The following is an 18066-nucleotide window of genomic DNA, read 5'->3' as shown; positions in this document are numbered from 1 at the left end:
CATGGGAACACCACCAGCTAGAAGATCCCCTCCAAGACACACCTACCTGCCTTAGAAATATAATTCCATTCCTTCGCAGTCGTGGAGGCAAAATCAACATAGACATAGAACATACAGTGCAGAAGGAGGCCATTCGGCCCATCGAGTCTGCACCGACCACTTAAGCCCTCACTTCCACCATATCCCCGTAACCCAATAACCCCTCCTAACCTTTTTGGACACTAAGAGCAATTTAGCATGGCCAATCCACCTAACCTGCACGTCTTTGGACTATGGGAGGAAACCGGAACTCCCGGAGGAAACCCACACAGACTTGGAACATAGAACAGTACAGCACAGAACAGGCCCTTCGGCCCTCAATGTTGTGCCGAGTTTTGTCCGAAACCAAGATCAAGCTATCCCACTCCCTGTCATTCTAGTGTGCTCCATGTGCCTATCCAATAACCGCTTGAAAGTTAGTGAATATATCAGATTGAGAGAGTCAGAGTGAATATATCAGATTGACACAGTCAGAGTGAATATATCACACACGGGGAGAATGTGCAGACTCCTCACAGACAGTGATCCAGTGGGGAAATCGAACCTGGGACCCTGGCACTGTGAAGCCACAGTGCTATCCACTAGTGCTTGCGTGTTGCCAACAATCCTGGAATTCCCTCCCTAAAGCACAGTATGTGTACCTATACGACATGGACTGCAGCAGTTCAAGGCAGCAGCTCACCAATACTTTCTCAAGGGCAATAAGGGATGGGCAACAAGTGCTGCCCTAGCGAACGAAGCCCACATCCCGTAAACAAAATTAAAACAAAATCTTGACTCATTTGTGGATTAATTTTGGAATTTTTCATGTTCATTTATCTTTGGATTATTTTGTATCTCTACAACTTTTACCAATTTTGTTTAGATAGTGCATAACACTAGATGGCACTGTTCAAACTTATTTTATAATCCAACTGTTTCAGTAAAGAGCAGCTTGGTTCTGGTAAGAGCAGCAGTTCTTCACAGGTGCTTCTACAAATTGTCAATTGTACCAATATTTCCCTGCAGGGTACATTTAAGAGTCATGAGGAACTCATCCCACATTCCAGTTGGACTAATTTGGTACTTCTCTATTTGTTTCTGTTTAACTACCAGCTGGGCATGAATTCAAACTGTAAGTTCCTTCAGATCAGAATTTCAAAAGCAGTTCTACGGAACAGAAACAACATTTTTCCACAAACTCTATTAAAGTGATTTAGAAAATTAAATACAATGTGACAAAATAGTGTCTACAATGTAAATCATTAAAGAATAATCGGAATAAGGAATAATAAGAAATTCCACTCCATTATTTTAAGGGAGGGAGACAGAGACAAATTTTCAATTACAAATTAGTAGCAGCAAATAATTGAGCATTTGGAAAAGCTTGAGCTGATCAAAGCACAGCAACGGACATTTGAGAAAGATAGATCATGTTTCACTCAGCTGGTTGAATGTTTTGAAGAGATCATCAGCATGATGGACAGAGGAGGATCTGTGATGTTGGCTCTTTGGAGTTTTGATAAGTTTACACAATAGAGATTATTATTGAAGGACGAATGCATGAAATTGGAGGTAGTCTTGAGACATGGATTGGTAATTGTTTGGGAAGCAGAAGACAGAAAGCAAAAAAGGTAAAAAGAATGTTCTCCAAGTTACATAACATAGAAAGTCATGCTTTCCCAGGTCTGTACTCAACATCAATGATTTTCACAGTAACGTCATTGGAGTGTTAATGAAAGCCTACTTGTGACAATAATAAAGATTAATAGATTATGATTAAATGAATTGACTTGTATTCGCAGGTTTTCAGGTGAATAGGGGATTAGTAGTTGGGAATTGGAGGTTACAAAGGGTCAGACAGGCCAAGTGACTAGCAAACAGATGTCAGATGGAAGAAGTTTGAAGACATCCTTTTTGAAACTGAGAAAGTAAAATCAGACTTTTTTTTAAATAAATGGTAAGGGACGAGGGACAATGCAGTGTAAGGGCCCTTCTTGTTGATTTCCTTTTTATCCCCTTCTTTATTTCTGCTGTTAGAATTTTGATCCATGGATGCTTAACGGACGTACATCTTTAAATTGAGCTGGGGAAATGAGGAACTTAAAAATTACAACTAGTACACACTATGCTAGCTTTGGACAGCAAAACACAAGTTTTTGGCACTCGAGAGATGGTGGGACTTGGTTCGATTAGTTGGCTGGTGGTCAATGAATTGGTCAAAAAAACTTATTCTGCCCGATTACAGGTGGTGATTGGATCCTGCCGGAGTGATGATTCGATTTAGATTCATTGCCACGTGTACGGAGGTACAGTGAAAAGTATTATTCTGCGTACAGTCCAGGTAAATCATTCCATACATGAAAAACATAGGACATATATTAGTACACAATGTAAATACATATACATAGACATAGGGTGAAACATAGAGAGTAAAGTGCTACAACAGTAGAGAAGATGCATAGAGAGATCAGTTGAGTCCATAAGAGGGTCATTCAGGAGTTTGGTAACAGCGGGGAAGAAGTTGTTTTTGAAACTGTTAGTATTAGGAAGAGAGAATATCCTGGGTGGGAGGGGTCTTTGATTATGTTGCCCACTTTCCAAAGGCAGTGGGAGATGTAGACAGAGTCAATGGATGGGAGGCAGTTTAGGGTGATGGAATGCACTGTGTTCACGACTCTGTAGTTTCTTATGGTCTTGGGCCAAGCAGTTGCCATACCAGGCTGTGATGTAGCCAGACAGGATGCTTTCTATGGTTAATCTGTAAAAATTGGTAAGAGTCAATGTGGACATGACGAATTTCCTTAGTTTCCTGAGGAATTATAGGCACTGTTGTGCTTCCTTGGTGGCAGCGTCGACGTGGACCAGGACAGATTGTAGGAATTTGAAACTGTCAACCATCTCCACCTCGATACCATTGATGCAAACAGGGCTGTGTATGACACTTTGCTTCCTGAAGTCCTCAATCTACAGCTAGAGTGTAACTGACCAAAGCCTTAATTGTCAATTTCACTGAAGCAGTACCCACTAGAACTAGAACATACTGTGCAGAAGGAGGCCATTCAGCCCATCGAGTCTACACAGACCCACTTAAGCCCTCACTTCCACCCTATCCCCGTAAATCCAAACCCCTACCAACCTTTTTGGTCACCAAGGGCACTTTATCGTGGCCAATCCACCTAACCTGCACATCTTTGGACTGTGGGAGGAAACCGGAGCACCCAGAGGAAATCCACGCAGACACGGGGAGAACATGCAGACTCCGCACAGACAATGACCCAGCAGGGAATCGAACCTGGGACCCTGGCGCTGTGAAGCCACAGTGCTAACCACTTGAAATGAAAATCGTTTATTGTCACGAGTAGGCTTCAATTAAGTTACTGTGAAAAGCCCCTAGTCGCCACATTCCGGCGCCTGTCCGGGGAGGCTGGTACGGGAATCGAACCGTGCTGCTGGCCTGCTTTAAAAGCCAGCGATTTAGCCTTGTGAGCTAAACCAGCCCCAGTGAGCTAAACCGGCCCCAAACTTGCAGCACAAACTTGTGCTACTGTGCTGCCCTCAACTGTGCTGTCTTTCCTTACTCCTGGGTTGGAAACAGGGAAAAGGTGAATTCCACTAAAACAATCCATCTTAACTCTCTCTTTAACTCTTCAATAGTTTCCCACCTCAGCTAGGGGTTCCTGACTTTTTCAAAAGCCTGTTCCTGGAAAAAACAGCCGAGGCAGGAACACTTTGTCAAACCGGCTGAGTGCATTTTCTTGTAATTTTCCTGTCCCCTTCCCCACTACCACACCCGTTCACATCAACACCCCTGACTGGAAAAGTTCCCTCGCCCAACTCGGTCTGTCTCTCCACAGATAGATGCTGCCAGAATTTTCTGCTTTTAGTTAAAAAAAAGAGATTGCACAGATACAACAATAATGAAGATGGCAAATGGAATATTGGTATTTTTCCTCAAGGAGTTGGAATTTAAGTTATGCAAGACAATAAAGCATTCAGTTTTGGGCTACAAACCTCAAGAAAAATAACATTGGCCTTCGGTGCGTATAGTGCCCAGAAGTTTAAAGCTTAAATTATGAAAACTGGTTATATAAACGTCCCTTGCTCTCCCATGAATTTAGAAGTGGTCCAACCAAGTTATTTTAAATGATAAAGGGACTCAATAAGATAGATACAAGGAAACATTTCCTGTGGGAACTTCAAATGGAGTGTGGAAGTTTGGTCAGCTGAAGGAAACTTAAAAATATCTTTCTAAAAATCTAATGTTGCTGTAATCCTGTTCAACATTTAACTGCAAATACTATTTAACATCTAAACCTCATCCAGGGACCCAAACAGGGAGACAGAAGCTATCCACTGGCAGCAGCTGGAATAGTTAATTAATTAATAGTTAACTAATAGTTAATCTTGCTGTACCTAGGCTCAACTAGTCCCTTTGTTCCGAACATATCAATTCAGGCATTCTCTGTGCTACCTGCACTGAGTGAGACTTCAAACGGAGTGAAGAGGTTTGGTGAGCTGAGGAAGTTCGGAGGGAAGAGAGGTACTAATTTGCTTTTTCAAATTTTTTCCACCCTGTAGGAATTGGTTTCTTCTCCACTACAGGGAGGAACTGAGTTGTTGGTGAGTATCTGGCGAATATCTGATAAGTGGTCACGGTTTATTTTCCTAAGGTATAAAATAGCACTGGAATTTGTGATAAGATTAATAAATACCAAAAAGAAAATAAATAATTGATGAAATTAAAATAATTAAAGTTCAGAAATATGGCAGGGTAAGTGACGTATGCCGGCTGCAGCATGTGGGAACTCAGTGTTATCCAGGGCAAGCATACCTGCGGCTTGAGGAACTTTGGCTTAGAGTAATTGAGCTGGAAGCAGAGCTGCAGACATTGCAACACATCTGGGAGGGCGAGAGTTACCTTCATGTTTTGCTTCAGGAGGCGATCACATCCCTTAGGATAGCGGGTTCTGGTTTGGAAAGTTGTCCAGAACAGGAGGGTGTGACTGCAGCTGAGGCAGTAATAGGACCCAAAGGGCAGGAGTGTCAAGTTCTGCAACTGACGAACAGATTTGACATTCTTTCAATTTGTTTGGATGAGAGTGGCGGCAGAGAATGGATGAGCTGACTGACAATGGCACTGTGGTACAGGAAGCCACTCAGGTTGGGTGAGCACGTAACAACATACTGGTAGTAGAGGACAGTATAGTATAATGGTTTTCCACAAGCATCTGTATTGGAACCCTTCCTTTTTTTTTAATATATATATTAATGATCTAGATCTTGGTGCTCAGGGGACAATTTCAAAGTTTGCAGATGATACAAAACTTGAAAGAATTGTAAATTGTAAGGAGGATAGAAGTTGGTGGAGTGGGTATATTGGTGACAGATGAAATCTAATGCAGAGAGGTGTGAGGTGATGTATTTTGGTAATAAGACCATGGAGGGACAATGTAAAATAAGGGGTACAATTATTAAGCGGGTGCCGGAGCAGAGGGACTTGGGTGTCTATGTACATGGATCATTGGAGGAGGCTGTACAGGTGGAGAGAGCAGTTAATAAAGTATATAGCATCCTTGGCTTTATTTACAGGGTGTCGGGAAACTGCGGTAGTTTTAAATAATCTATGTTTGTAATTTATGGTAAGAAGTCTTACAACACCAGGTTAAAGTCCAACATGTTCATTTCAAACACGAGCTAGTGTTTGAAAGCTAGTGTTTGAAACTAACATGTTGGACTTAAACCTGATGTTGTAAGACTTCTTACTGTGCTCACCCCAGTCCAACGCCGGCATCTCCACATCATGTAATTTATGGATATTAGAAATAAGGTATAGCTTTAAGTTTAATTTTGTGTTTCTGTAAAGGAAAGGGTTAAAACTTTAGATTGCTGGGGCAGCACGGTGGCCTAGTGGTTAGCACAACCGCCTCACGGCGCTGAGGTCCCAGGTTCGATCCCGGCTCTGGGTCACTGTCTGTGTGGAGTTTGCACATTCTCCCCGTGTCTGCGTGGGTTTCACCCCCACAACCCAAAGATGTGCAGGATAGGTAGATTGGCCACTCTAAATTGCCCCTTCATTGGAAAAAATAATTGGGTAATCTAAATTTATAAAAAAAAAAACTTTAGATTGCTTCATGTTAAACAAAGGGGCCTGTATGCCTGTGGGTGTTGGTTACTTTAAAACTGCCTGCATTGTAATTAAAAAAATATGAACTAGGAGCAAGAGTGGGCAATTCAGCCTCTTGTGCCCGCTCTGCCATTCAAGGGCCTCACGGTAGCATGGTGGTTAGCATCAATGCTTCACAGCTCCAGGATCCCAGGTTCGATTCCCGGCTGGGTCACTGTCTGTGTGGAGTCTGCACGTCCTCCCTGTGTGTGCGTGGGTTTCCTCCGGGTGCTCCGGTTTCCTCCCACAGTCCAAAGATGTGCGGGTTAGGTGGATTGGCCATGCTAAATTGCCCATAGTGTAAGGTTAATGGGGGGATTGTTGGGTTACGGGTTACGTGGGTTTAAGTAGGGTGATCATTGCTCGGCACAACATCGAGGGCCGAAGGGCCTGTTCTGTGCTGTACTGTTCTAAGTCTAAGTCTAAATACGATCATGGCTGATCTCCTCTTGGCCTCAACTCCAAATTCCTGCCCGTTCTCCATAACCCTTCAACCTATTACTAATAAATATCTGTCCATCTCCTACTTAAACTTGCTCAATCCTGGCGTCCACTACAATCTGGGCTAGTGATTCACAACTGAGAGATGTAATTACGTCTCATCTGTTTTAAGTCTACTGCCCTTTATCATAAAACAATGATCTCTTTTTCTAGATTTTCCCACAAGAGGAAGCATCCGTTCAACATCTACTTTCTCAGAACCTTTATATATCTTATGTACCTTAATTAGATCTCCTCTCATTCTTCTAAACTCAAGAGTATAGGCCTAAACTGCTCAATCTCTCTTCATAGAATTTAAGGTGAGGAAGGAGGCCATTCGGCCCATCGAGTCTGCACCAGCCCTTGGAAAGAGAACCCTACTTAAGCCCACACCTCCACCCTAACCCCATAGCCCAGTAACCCTGCCTATCCTTTTTGGCCACAAGGGCAATTTAGCATGACCAATTCACCTAACCTGCACATCTGCACACCTCTCCTGAAATAAGGGGACCAAATGTCGACAGAGTACTCCAAAGTGCGGTCTCACCAATGCCTTGTCCAGTTGCAGCAACACATGCCTACTTTTATACGCTATTCCTTTATCTACAAGGCCAAAATTCAAGTTCCTTCTTTATTACCTGCTGTATTTTCATACTAGTTTTCAACGATTCATGCACAACGACACCCAGATCCCTCTGCACCAAAGGATTTATGACATGAATTAACCAGGCCCCCCCAGGTTAAAAGAACTTTTGAATTTAGTTTTAAGATGGACGTAGAAGATGCTGGAGGACAAAGGAGCTGCAAGGAACAAAAGAAAGTCCAGAAACCAGGGCGTTTGGACAAAAAGTATGTCTCAGGGTGACAGCTAAGTTAAAGGAACAAAGAACAAGTGGTTGAACAAGGTCCTGTTGGGTGAAGTTAAAGCAAAAGCAGATAAAGTGCTCTGAGCTAAAGAGACAGCTGCAAGAACCAGATTTAAGGTAAGGAGCCAGGTATAGAGGTAAATCAAACATTTGCTGACATCTAAATATAATCCATGAAGAATCATGGTCTTCTGGCATGACTGGGTACCTAAGAGATAGTGTAGAAATTGGAATTCACGTTGTAATCTAGGGGAATACTGAAAAGACAGATTGCAATCCTGGAAATGGATCTTTGATGAAGGCATCAGAGACAAAGCGTTGTTTGGGAGAAGATTCCAAGGTGTGTTTTCTAAGAGTGGAGTTTGGAAGCACTTGGGTGGAAGTCAGATTCCAGTGAGGCAGTTGGCTCAGTGTTATGCGCATCTGGTGAGATGTGATGAAAAATCCACCAAAGTTGTGTTGGGTAGCGCCTGCCATTTGCTTTCAGAGTGTGGTGTGTCTGACCACAGTTGGCCTGTTAGTTTACACGGACTGTGTACTTACCAAGAACATTATAGTTGAGATAGATTGTATGATCTGATAGCCATTACAGAGACATGACTACAGGATGAAATAGATTGGGGGATGGGAATATTGAAGGGACAGTGACATTTAGGAAGTCAGGAAATTAAGAAAAGATGGAAGGTGGCTCTGTTAGTTAACGGTGGTATTAGCGCATTAGAGAGGGATGACCCAATTTCAGGAAACCAGGATCGCGAAGCAGTTTGGGCTGAGATGATAAATGATCAAGGCAAGAAGTCACTTGTAGGAGTGGTGTACAGATGCCCTAATTGTAACTACCGTGATGTGAGAGTACCTTTAAGAAATGGAGGTTTATAAAATAGCTGTAGTGGATGTACCTTTAAAAAATTGGTGTTTATCAGTGATTTCAGAGTGTGGATGGTGCTGGGCTGTCTGTCTGCTTTTACTTTCACTTTGGGCTCGCAGGCTACAGGGTGTGTTTAGTTTTGTTTTAGACTTGGAGAATCTGCAGTCACAGCAAGATGTGTATGAATCTCTGCAAGCTAAAGAATGTTCATTTGGTGATTTCAAAGTGGTAACTGTTCTCAGTAGTGAAGTTAAACCTGATGTTTTTTCTGTAAAATGGGTTCTTTTTGGCTTATGGATGTTGCAAGGAAAGATTAAGAGTTACTTACAGAGTACTGTATTCTTTGGGGATTTATTGGTGTTGATAGTTGTTAAGATGTTTACTGTGGGTTTATAAAGCGTTAATTGGTTTCATAAATAAACATTGTTTTAATTTAAAAGTACTGTAGATTTCTGTTGCATCACACCTATAAAGAAGGCCCGTGTGCTCCCCATACCACAATCTATTCAAAGTTTTGGTCAGGTGAACTCCATGATACACTTTGGGGTTCTCTAAACCCTGGCCCATATCACTACATGGTAGGAGACAGTATAAAAGAAGAGATGATGGGACATTATCAGAAATGTACAGTGATAATCGTGGGGGATATTCATATACAGAGACTGGAAAAATCAGGTGGACAAAGGTAGAGTGGATGAGCAGTTCATAGAATGCTTTCAGGATACTTACATAGAATAGTACGTTCTGAAGCCAACCAGGGGGCAGCCTACACTAGACATGGTATCGTGCAATGAGATAGGATTAATTGATAACCTCATAATGAAGGCATCCCTAGTTAGCAGCGATCTTAACATGATTGAATTTTACATTCAGTTTGAGAAGTGAAGAATGCAGCCAAGGTGAGTATTTTAAACTTAAAATAAGGGCAATTATGAGAGCATGAAAGTGGAGCTAGCTAAAGTGAACTGGTAAGTGTGCTTAAGAGGTAGACCAATTTGGTGGCAGACATTTAAAGGGATATTTTGGAATCCAAAGAATGGACACATTCCAATAAGAAAGAAAAATTCCAAAGGGAGGACCCATCACTGATGGTCAACTAAAAAGTTAAAGACAGTATTAAACTAAAAGATAAAGCATATATTTGCTCAAAGATGAGTGGCAGGTCAAAAGATTGGAAGGAATATAAAGAACATCAATAGAATGCCAAAAAGATTGATGAGGAGGGAACAACTGGAGTACGAGGGAAAGTTAGCTCGTAACAGTGAGAGATAGTAAGAGTTTCTATAGATATTTAAATAAGAAGAGTTAACAAAGTGAATGTTGATCCTAAAGAAAGTGCAGCTGGGGAATTGATAATGCAAGGTAGGGCTATGGCGAACAAATTAAATAGGTATTTTGCATCTCTCTTTACTGTAGGTATTTTACATCTCTCTTCACTATAGAGGACACAAGTAACATCCCAGAAACAGTTGTAAAATCAGAAAATGGAAGGGAGGCAGGAACCCGGAAAATGATAATCATCAGGGAAGTGGTATGGAACACACTGTTGGGTCGGCGGATGACAAATCCTCTGGTTCGATTGTACTTTACCCTACTTTATCCTGACAAGTCCCCTGGTATGATTGTACTTCAGCCTGACAGGGCCCCTGGTCTGATTGTACTTCAACCTAAGGTATTGAAATAAGTGGCCAATGATATAGTTGATGCATTGGTTTTGATTTTCCAAAATTGTCTAGATTCGGAGAAGTTCCAGATTAGATGATAGCAAATATAACTCCTTTATTCAAAAAGGGAGAGAGACAAAAAGCAAGAAACTACAGGCCAATGAGGCTAACATCTGTCATAGGGAAAATGTTAGAAGCCATTATTAAATAAATATGCTGCGATTTTGCACACGCATTTGCCATGAGTGCAAATGGCGACATAGACGCAAAATTGCACCAGACTTCAAAAACTAAAATCTCACTGGCGAGACCTGGTCTCCGATTCTCCCTGTCCTTCGCCGGTGATGTAACAAGGTTCCCATCCAGGAAGACTGGGAACCTCATTTCAATAAATATTATAATTAAGGGGGAGAAGGAGGGGGGGGGCGGTCAGGGACATGCCCCCTGACACTAACCCCTGGTTCGGGATCAGTGCTAGGGACAGTCCGGGCAGCTCCACTGGGGGTGGGAAGGGGTGTTTCCCCATATCGGTTGGGGGAGGGTTTCCCAATGTAGCCATCCAACATGCCCACCTGCAAAGAATGATGGGAATTATGGCTAGGTTTGGGACACAGACAAGCTGCAGCTTGTATCTTTACAAACGGCAGCCCAGAAGTATGCAGGAATTCACACCTGCAAATGGGCCATTCAAGGCAATTAACATAACAATGGGACCATCAGGTCCATCGCATCATCTTCCAGACTAGGTGGCACCGAGCTTCTGCTCGGAGCCCTCCCAGAATTGGCCACTGATGCCCACCCCAAAAGTGATGTGGCAGCCCCTGATTGGATGTGACCAGAGGGTGGAGCCTTGAGGAATTGATGGACAGTGATCCAGAAACTGCCCACAAAGGGGGCAGGGAAAACTCAAGCCAGTTAAAAGACAATGCAGCCATGTGTTCGGTCTCATTTGGACCCGGCCTGTGCCAGCCTCCTTTGAATCCGGCCTGTGCCAGCCCAACTGCAGCATAACGACCAGGCAGCCAAGTTCCAGACCAATGATCGCTACCTGACGGATGAGCCCAGCAGAGACAGACCACTTCTTCAAATCAGCCACGTGATCAAGATAAAGGCCTTATCCACTTGCACAGAGCCGGTTGCCCTGAAGTTAAGTATAGGTTATTGTAGTTGTTAGGTGTAGTTTAACTTGTAGTGTTTTGCGATGCATGTCGAAGTAATCCTTGTGTGTAAATAAACTACCTTTGAACTTGAACTGGTTGTTTGGTCCTTTGATCGATATCTGGTAAAGCCTTATGGTGGTATAATTTGATACCCGCGACTCGAAAGTGCATCATCATTATTGGCAACATTACTCCGGTGCCGATTGGCAACACCATATATGTGTGAGGAGGTTCCTTCCATGTCCTTGGTGGGGGAAGGGCTTCTGCATGCAATGGGGGGTGTTTCCATGTTTTAAATATCAGATACCAGAGCACCCTTTAAAAACAGTGTCTAGATCTTAGGAGTTCTGTCTGATGGCTTTTCTGGCTCTGCTCCACCAGCGTGGGCCAAGCCTCAAGATTTTCTCTGCAGAGTATTGGGTTATCTGGTTTTCTCGCCTCAGCCAGCACTCTGGGTGGATTTTTCCATTCTCTGCGCAATGTAACAGGGCACTTGGAAAAATTAATAGCAATCAGGCAGAGTCAACATGGTTTTAAGAAAGGAAATCATGTTTAAAAAATTTGTTGGGGAGTTCTTCGAAGGAATCACATGTGCTTTGAATAAAGAGGAATCAGTGGATGCACTGCACTTGGATCTCCAGATGGCATTTGATATGGTGCCACATCACACGTTCATGCAGAAAATAAAAGCTCAAGGTGTACGGAGTAATATATTAGCATAGACTAAAGATCAGCTAGTTAACATGAACAGAGTTGGTATAAATGGATCTTTTTCTGGTTGGCAGAACGTGATAGAACATAGAACGATACAGCGCAGTACAGGCCCTTTAGCCCACGATGTTGCACCGACATGGGAAGTCAAAAACTAAAGGCCATCTAACCAACACTATGCCATTATCATCCATATGCTTATCCAATAAACTTTTAAATGCCCTCAATGTTGGCGAGTTCACTACTGTTGCAGGTAGGGCATTCCACGGCCTCCTGCGTAAAAACCCTACCTCTGACCTCTGTCCTATATCTATTACCCCTCAATTTAAGGCTATGTCCCCTCGTGCTAGCCACCCACATCCGCGGGAGAAGGCTCTCGCTGTCCACCCTATCTAACCCTCTGATCATTTTGTATGCCTCTATTAAGTCACCTCTTAACCTTCTTCTCTCTAACGAAAACAACCTCAAGTCCATCAGCCTTTCCTCATAAGATTTTCCCTCCATACCAGGCAACATCCTGGTAAATCTCCTCTGCACCCGTTCCAAAGCTTCCACGTCCTTCCTATAATGAGGCGACCAGAACTGTACGCAATACTCCAAATGTTGCAGCACCAGAGTTTTGTACAGCTGCAACACGACCTCATGGCTCCGGAACTCAATCCCTCTACCAATAAAGGCCAACACACCATAGGCCTTCTTCACAACCCTATCAACCTGGGTGGCAACTTTCAGGGATCTATGTACATGGACACCGAGATCCCTCTGCTCATCCACACTGCCAAGAATTTTACCATTAGCCAAATATTCCGCATTCCTGTTATTCTTTCCAAAGTGAATCACCTCACACTTCTCCACATTAAACTCCATTTGCCACCTCTCAGCCCAGCTCTGCAGCTTATCTATGTCCCTCTGTAACCTGCAACATCCTTCCGCACGGTCTACAACTCCACCGACTTTAGTGTCGTCTGCAAATTTACTCACCCAACCTTCTGCGCCCTCCTCTAGGTCATTTATAAAAATGACAAACAGCGACGGCCCCAGAACAGATCCTTGTGGTACGCCACTCGTAACTGAACTCCATTCTGAACATTTGCCATCAACCACCACCCTCTGTCTTCTTTCAACTAGCCAATTTCTGATCCACATCTCTAAATCACCCTCAATCCCCAGCCTCAGTATTTTCTGCAATAGCCGACCGTGGGGAACCTTATCAAACGCTTTACTGAAATCCATATACACCACATCAACTGCTCTACCCTCGTCTACCTGTTCAGTCACCTTCTCAAAGAACTCGATAAGGTTTGTGAGGCATGACCTACCCTTCACAAAACCATGCTGACTATCCCTAATCATATTATTCCTATCTAGATGATTATAAATCGTATCTCTTATAATCCTCTCCAAGACTTTACCCACAACAGACATGAGGCTCACCGGCCTATAGTTACCGGGGTTATCGCTACTCCCCTTCTTGAACAAAGGGACCACATTTGCTATCCTCCAGTCCTCTGGCACTATTCCTGTAGCCAATGATGACATGAAAATCAAAGCCAAAGGCTCAGCAATCTCTTCCCTGGCTTCCCAGAGAATCCTAGGATAAATCCCATCAGGCCCCAGGGACTTATCTATTTTCACCTTGTCCAGAATTGCCAACACTTCTTCCCTACGTACCTCAATGTCATCTATTCGAATAGCCTGGGTCTCAGCATTCTCCTCCACAATATTATCTTTTTCCTGAGTGAATACTGACGAAAAGTATTCATTTAGTATCTCGCTTATCTCCTCAGCCTCCACACACAACTTCCCACCACTGTCCTTGACTGGCCCTACTCTTACCCTAGTCATTCTTTTATTCCTGACATACCTATAGAAAGCTTTTGGGTTTTCCTTGATCCTACCTGCCAAAGACTTCTCATGTCCCCTCCTTGCTCGTCTTAGCTCTCTCTTTAGATCCTTCCTCGCTTCCTTGTAACTATCAAGCTCCCCAACTGAAACTTCACGCCTCATCTTCACATAGGCCTCCTTCTGCCTCTTAAAAAGAGATTCCACTTCTTTGGTAAACCACGGTTCCCTCGTTCGACCCCCTTCCTCCCTGCCTGACTGGTACGTACTGATCAAGAACACGCAATAGCTGTTCCTTGAACAAGCTCCACATATCCAGTGTGCCCAACCCTTGCAGCCTACTTCTCCAACCTACACATCCTAAGTCATGTCTAATGGCATCATAATTGCCCTTCCCCCAGCTATAACTCTTGCCCTGCGGGGTATACTTATCCCTTTCCATCACTAACGTAAAGGTCACCGAATTGTGGTCACTGTCTCCAAAGTGCTCACCTACCTCCAGATCTAACACCTGGCCTGGTTCATTACCCAAAACCAAATCCAATGTGGCCTTGCCTCTTATTGGCCTGTCAACATATTGTGTCAGGAAACCCTCCTGCACACATTGTACAAAGAACGACCCATCCAATGTACTCGAACTATATCTTTTCCAGTCAATATTTGGAAAGTTAAAGTCTCCCATAACAACTACCCTGTTACTTTCGCTCTTTTCCAGAATCATCTTCGCCATCCTTTCCTCTACATCCCTAGAACTATTAGGTGGCCTATAGAAAACTCCCAACAGGGTGACCTCTCCTTTCCTGTTTCTAACCTCAGCCCATACTACCTCGGAAGAAGAGTCCCCATCTAGCATCCTTTCCGCCACCGTAATACTGTCCTTTACTAGCAACGCCACACCTCCCCCTCTTTTGCCCCCTTCTCTGAGCTTACTAAAGCACCTAAACCCCGGAACCTGCAACAACCATTCCTGTCCCTGCTCTATCCATGTCTCTGAAATGGCCACAACATCGAAGTCCCAGGTACCAACCCATGCTGCTAGTTCCCCTACCTTATTTCGTATACTCCTGGCATTGAAGTAGACACACTTCAAACCACCTACCTGAACACTGGCACCCTCCTGCGAAGTCACTGATGAGTGATGTGCCAAAGGGATCTGTGCTGGGGCCTCAACTTTCTACAATTTCTAAAATGACTTGTATAAAAGGGACTGAAGGCATAGTTGCTAAATTTGCTGACGGCACTTTAATGAAGGCGAAATGAGTCAGATGAGTAACAATAAGACGACGTTTATTTAAAATACATACTATATACAAAGGGGCCCCTGTGTCGGTCGGTTCCTATCTGGCCCAACCTAATATACACATGGTAATAGTCCGGCAATTGTCGGAAGAGCTCATACTCGAGCCACATGGGGAAAACAATCAAGCCAGCCCCAGCAATTTATTACACCCCTCCCCCCAACAATGTCCGAAGACCCCAAATGGATCGATGAGGACGGAGAACAAGATGTGGACAATGAAAAGTTAAAAACACTGACGAAAAGCAAGACTCAAAGAAACTGGCGGAGCCCCATTGGGCAGTGGATGATGCAGACGCGTTGGTCTTAGTACATTGGCTGGTGGTGGGACCAGAACTGCCGGAATATAACGAGCCAGAAACGCTTGCAGCTGGACCGCCGAGATAGAGGACCCTTTGAAGGCGGACGAACGACAACGTTCGAGTCAGAGACCCCAGAGGTTTGTGTCTCTCTATCGGAATCAGGTGACCAGACATCAGACGTTTCAGTACCATGGGAAGAAAATGATTTAGTCGTTTATGCAGACTGAGGAACCAGAGCAACCAGCAGGACCGGGTGGAGTGTTCTTGAGGAGCCATCTGAGAGGCAAGCCGGAGAGGGGTAGATTTCCCCAGAGGGACCTATGGATTGGAAGACTGCCGAGCAGGAAGATGGTCAAGGTGATGCTTCATTAACTGACCTTGAACATTGATCTGGCATGAAACTGGGCCGATTTGGCGAATGATGACCCCAGGAAACCAACGAGCACTGACCGTCTGGGCAGATGCAAAACATTGTGGAAGACAACGCCTTTTCAGGCAATGTTCTTGAAGATCCTGTGTATGGCACAACTTTGTCCATATGCTGGGTAGCAACAAACCCAACCGAGTGCAGAATTGGCGACGGGTCAACATTTCGTCTGGGGCCACCCCTGTAACTGAATGAGGAGTCATCCTAAATGAGAAGAGGAAGCGTGCCAGCCTGGTATATACAATGCCAACTAATGTTTTTTTGCCTTGGTGTTTCTCAGCTTGACCGTCCCTGGGGGCCCCGTTCAGTTGGCTAGACGACTGGTTTGTGATGCAGACCAAGGCCAACAACTCGGGTTCAATTCAGGAGGTTATTCATGATGAAGGCCGGCTTCTCAACCTTGCCCCTCGCCTGAGGTGTGGTGATCCTCAGGTTAAATCACCAACAGTCAGCTCTCTCCCTCAAAGGGAAATACAGCCTATGGTCATCTGGGACGATGGTGCCTTTACTTACTTACCATACAGAATCCACATTGTTGGAGTAATATCCTTCCTCACTATTGCATTAGCTTCCTCTTTAACCAGCAATGCAACTCCTCTGCCTTTTCCTTTTTGTCTGTCCTTCCTAAATACTGAATACCTCTGGATGCTCAGTTCCCATCCCTTGTCACCCTGTAGCCATGTCTCCGTAATCTTGATTATATCATGTCCGTTTACATCTATTTCCGCAATTTGTTCATCCGCTTCATTGTGAATGCTCCGCGCATAAAGGCACAGTAAAAGACTCAGTAAAAACAACAAAAAGGTAATGAATTCTGCAAAAAGTACTTCCATTGTATGAATTGGTGTGAGAAACACAATTATTATTCTGTACAACAGAACGGACAAGAGTAAGAATATCAACATACAACTTACCAGACGTTGAAGACAAAATGTTAACAATAGCCACCTGAGTATCGGAAAGTGCCTCCTGATAAGAGAAGTTTGCCAGAAACCACTGAAAAAATAATTGCAGAAATGAAGACAACATATGTTACTTACAAATTTATTTTTGCTGCATTAATATTCAACTTGTTTTTCACCTTATCAATGTCCCTGGTCTAACATTATGGACTTGTTAATAGAGGCAGTTATTTGCAAAGATATGGGACCCAATTTTCATTGTTAGGTTGGGAACCCGTACATAGGCCAATCGTGGGAAATTGTGGGCTCGTTCACCTCTGCGGTAATTTGAAAATTCGGAATATACTGTTCGCATCTGAATTGCATTTACTTTCAAACTTTTCCCAAACAATGAACTTAATCTGCACTGATGATACAGGTTTATGAGCACATATTAAACATTTCTTTGAGCACACACCAGTCACAATATTTTTAACTTTCAATGCAATTATTTCAAATGTGTTGTTTAATACAATGATGAAGGGGACTTCCGGTCGCGGCGATGACGTAGGAAGCCGCACATTTGGGAGCTCCCGTTTTAAACGAACTTTTCGGCTCTTTTTAGAGCCCAAAACGGAAATTTTTCAACGTCTCCCGGTGGGAGAAGGTGTGCTGATCGCTTTCCCCGCAGTCCATGACTCGAACCCGGAGTGGAAAGGGGGAAAAAACGTCAGCAGCTCCCCAGAAAAAAACGGGGGAAGGAATCCAAGATGGCGGCCGGCGGAGCTCCGGAGGAGTGGAAGCAGTGGGCCCTGGAGCAACAAGCTGCTCTCCTGCACTGTTTTGCAGATTTCAAGGCTGAGGTACTGAGCTCTCTGCAGGAAACGAACAAAAGGCTCTCGGAGATTCAGACGACCCAGGGTGCTGCCATCAAGGAGTTGCAGACGCAGGCCACTGAACGAGAGGAGGAGGCCGGGATCCTCATGAGTAAGGTGGAGGGACACGAGGCACTCCACAAGAAGTGGCAGGAACGCTTCGAGGAGCTTGATCACCGCATGAGGCGGAAAAATCTGCAGATCTTGGGCCTTGCGGAGGGGCTGGAGGGGTCGGACCTGACAACCTACGTGGCTACAATGCTGAACTCGCTAGTGGGGGCCGGGTCTTTCCATTTGCCCTTGGAGCTGGAGGGAACACACAGAGTACTGGCCAGGAGGCCTAAGGAGAATGAACCCCCGTGTGCAGTGCTGGTGAGGTTCCACCGGTTCAGTGATCGGGAGTGTGTGCTGCGCTGGGCCAAGAAGGTGAAGAGCAGCAATTGGGAGAATGGGGTAGTACGGATCTACCAGGATTGGAGTGCGGAGATGGCTAAGCGGCGGTCCGGGTT

General features: G+C 44.2%; 1 protein-coding gene across 10 annotated transcripts in view; it reads right to left on the bottom strand.

Annotated features, from left to right (window-relative positions):
• LOC119962054 (solute carrier family 35 member F5-like) overlaps positions 1–18066 on the bottom strand; it is a 200273-nt gene that overhangs the window by 104801 nt on the left and 77406 nt on the right. For all 10 annotated transcript variants that reach the window (XM_038789851.1, XM_038789846.1, XM_038789856.1 and 7 more), the window contains one exon: positions 16716–16797. In XM_038789851.1, coding sequence (XP_038645779.1) covers positions 16716–16797 — 82 coding nt within the window. The remainder of the gene's footprint in view (positions 1–16715; positions 16798–18066) is intronic.

Source organism: Scyliorhinus canicula, chromosome 2 (assembly GCF_902713615.1).
Source record: "Scyliorhinus canicula chromosome 2, sScyCan1.1, whole genome shotgun sequence".
Lineage (NCBI taxonomy): Eukaryota > Metazoa > Chordata > Chondrichthyes > Carcharhiniformes > Scyliorhinidae > Scyliorhinus > Scyliorhinus canicula.
This window is presented reverse-complemented; position numbering and strand designations above follow the sequence as displayed.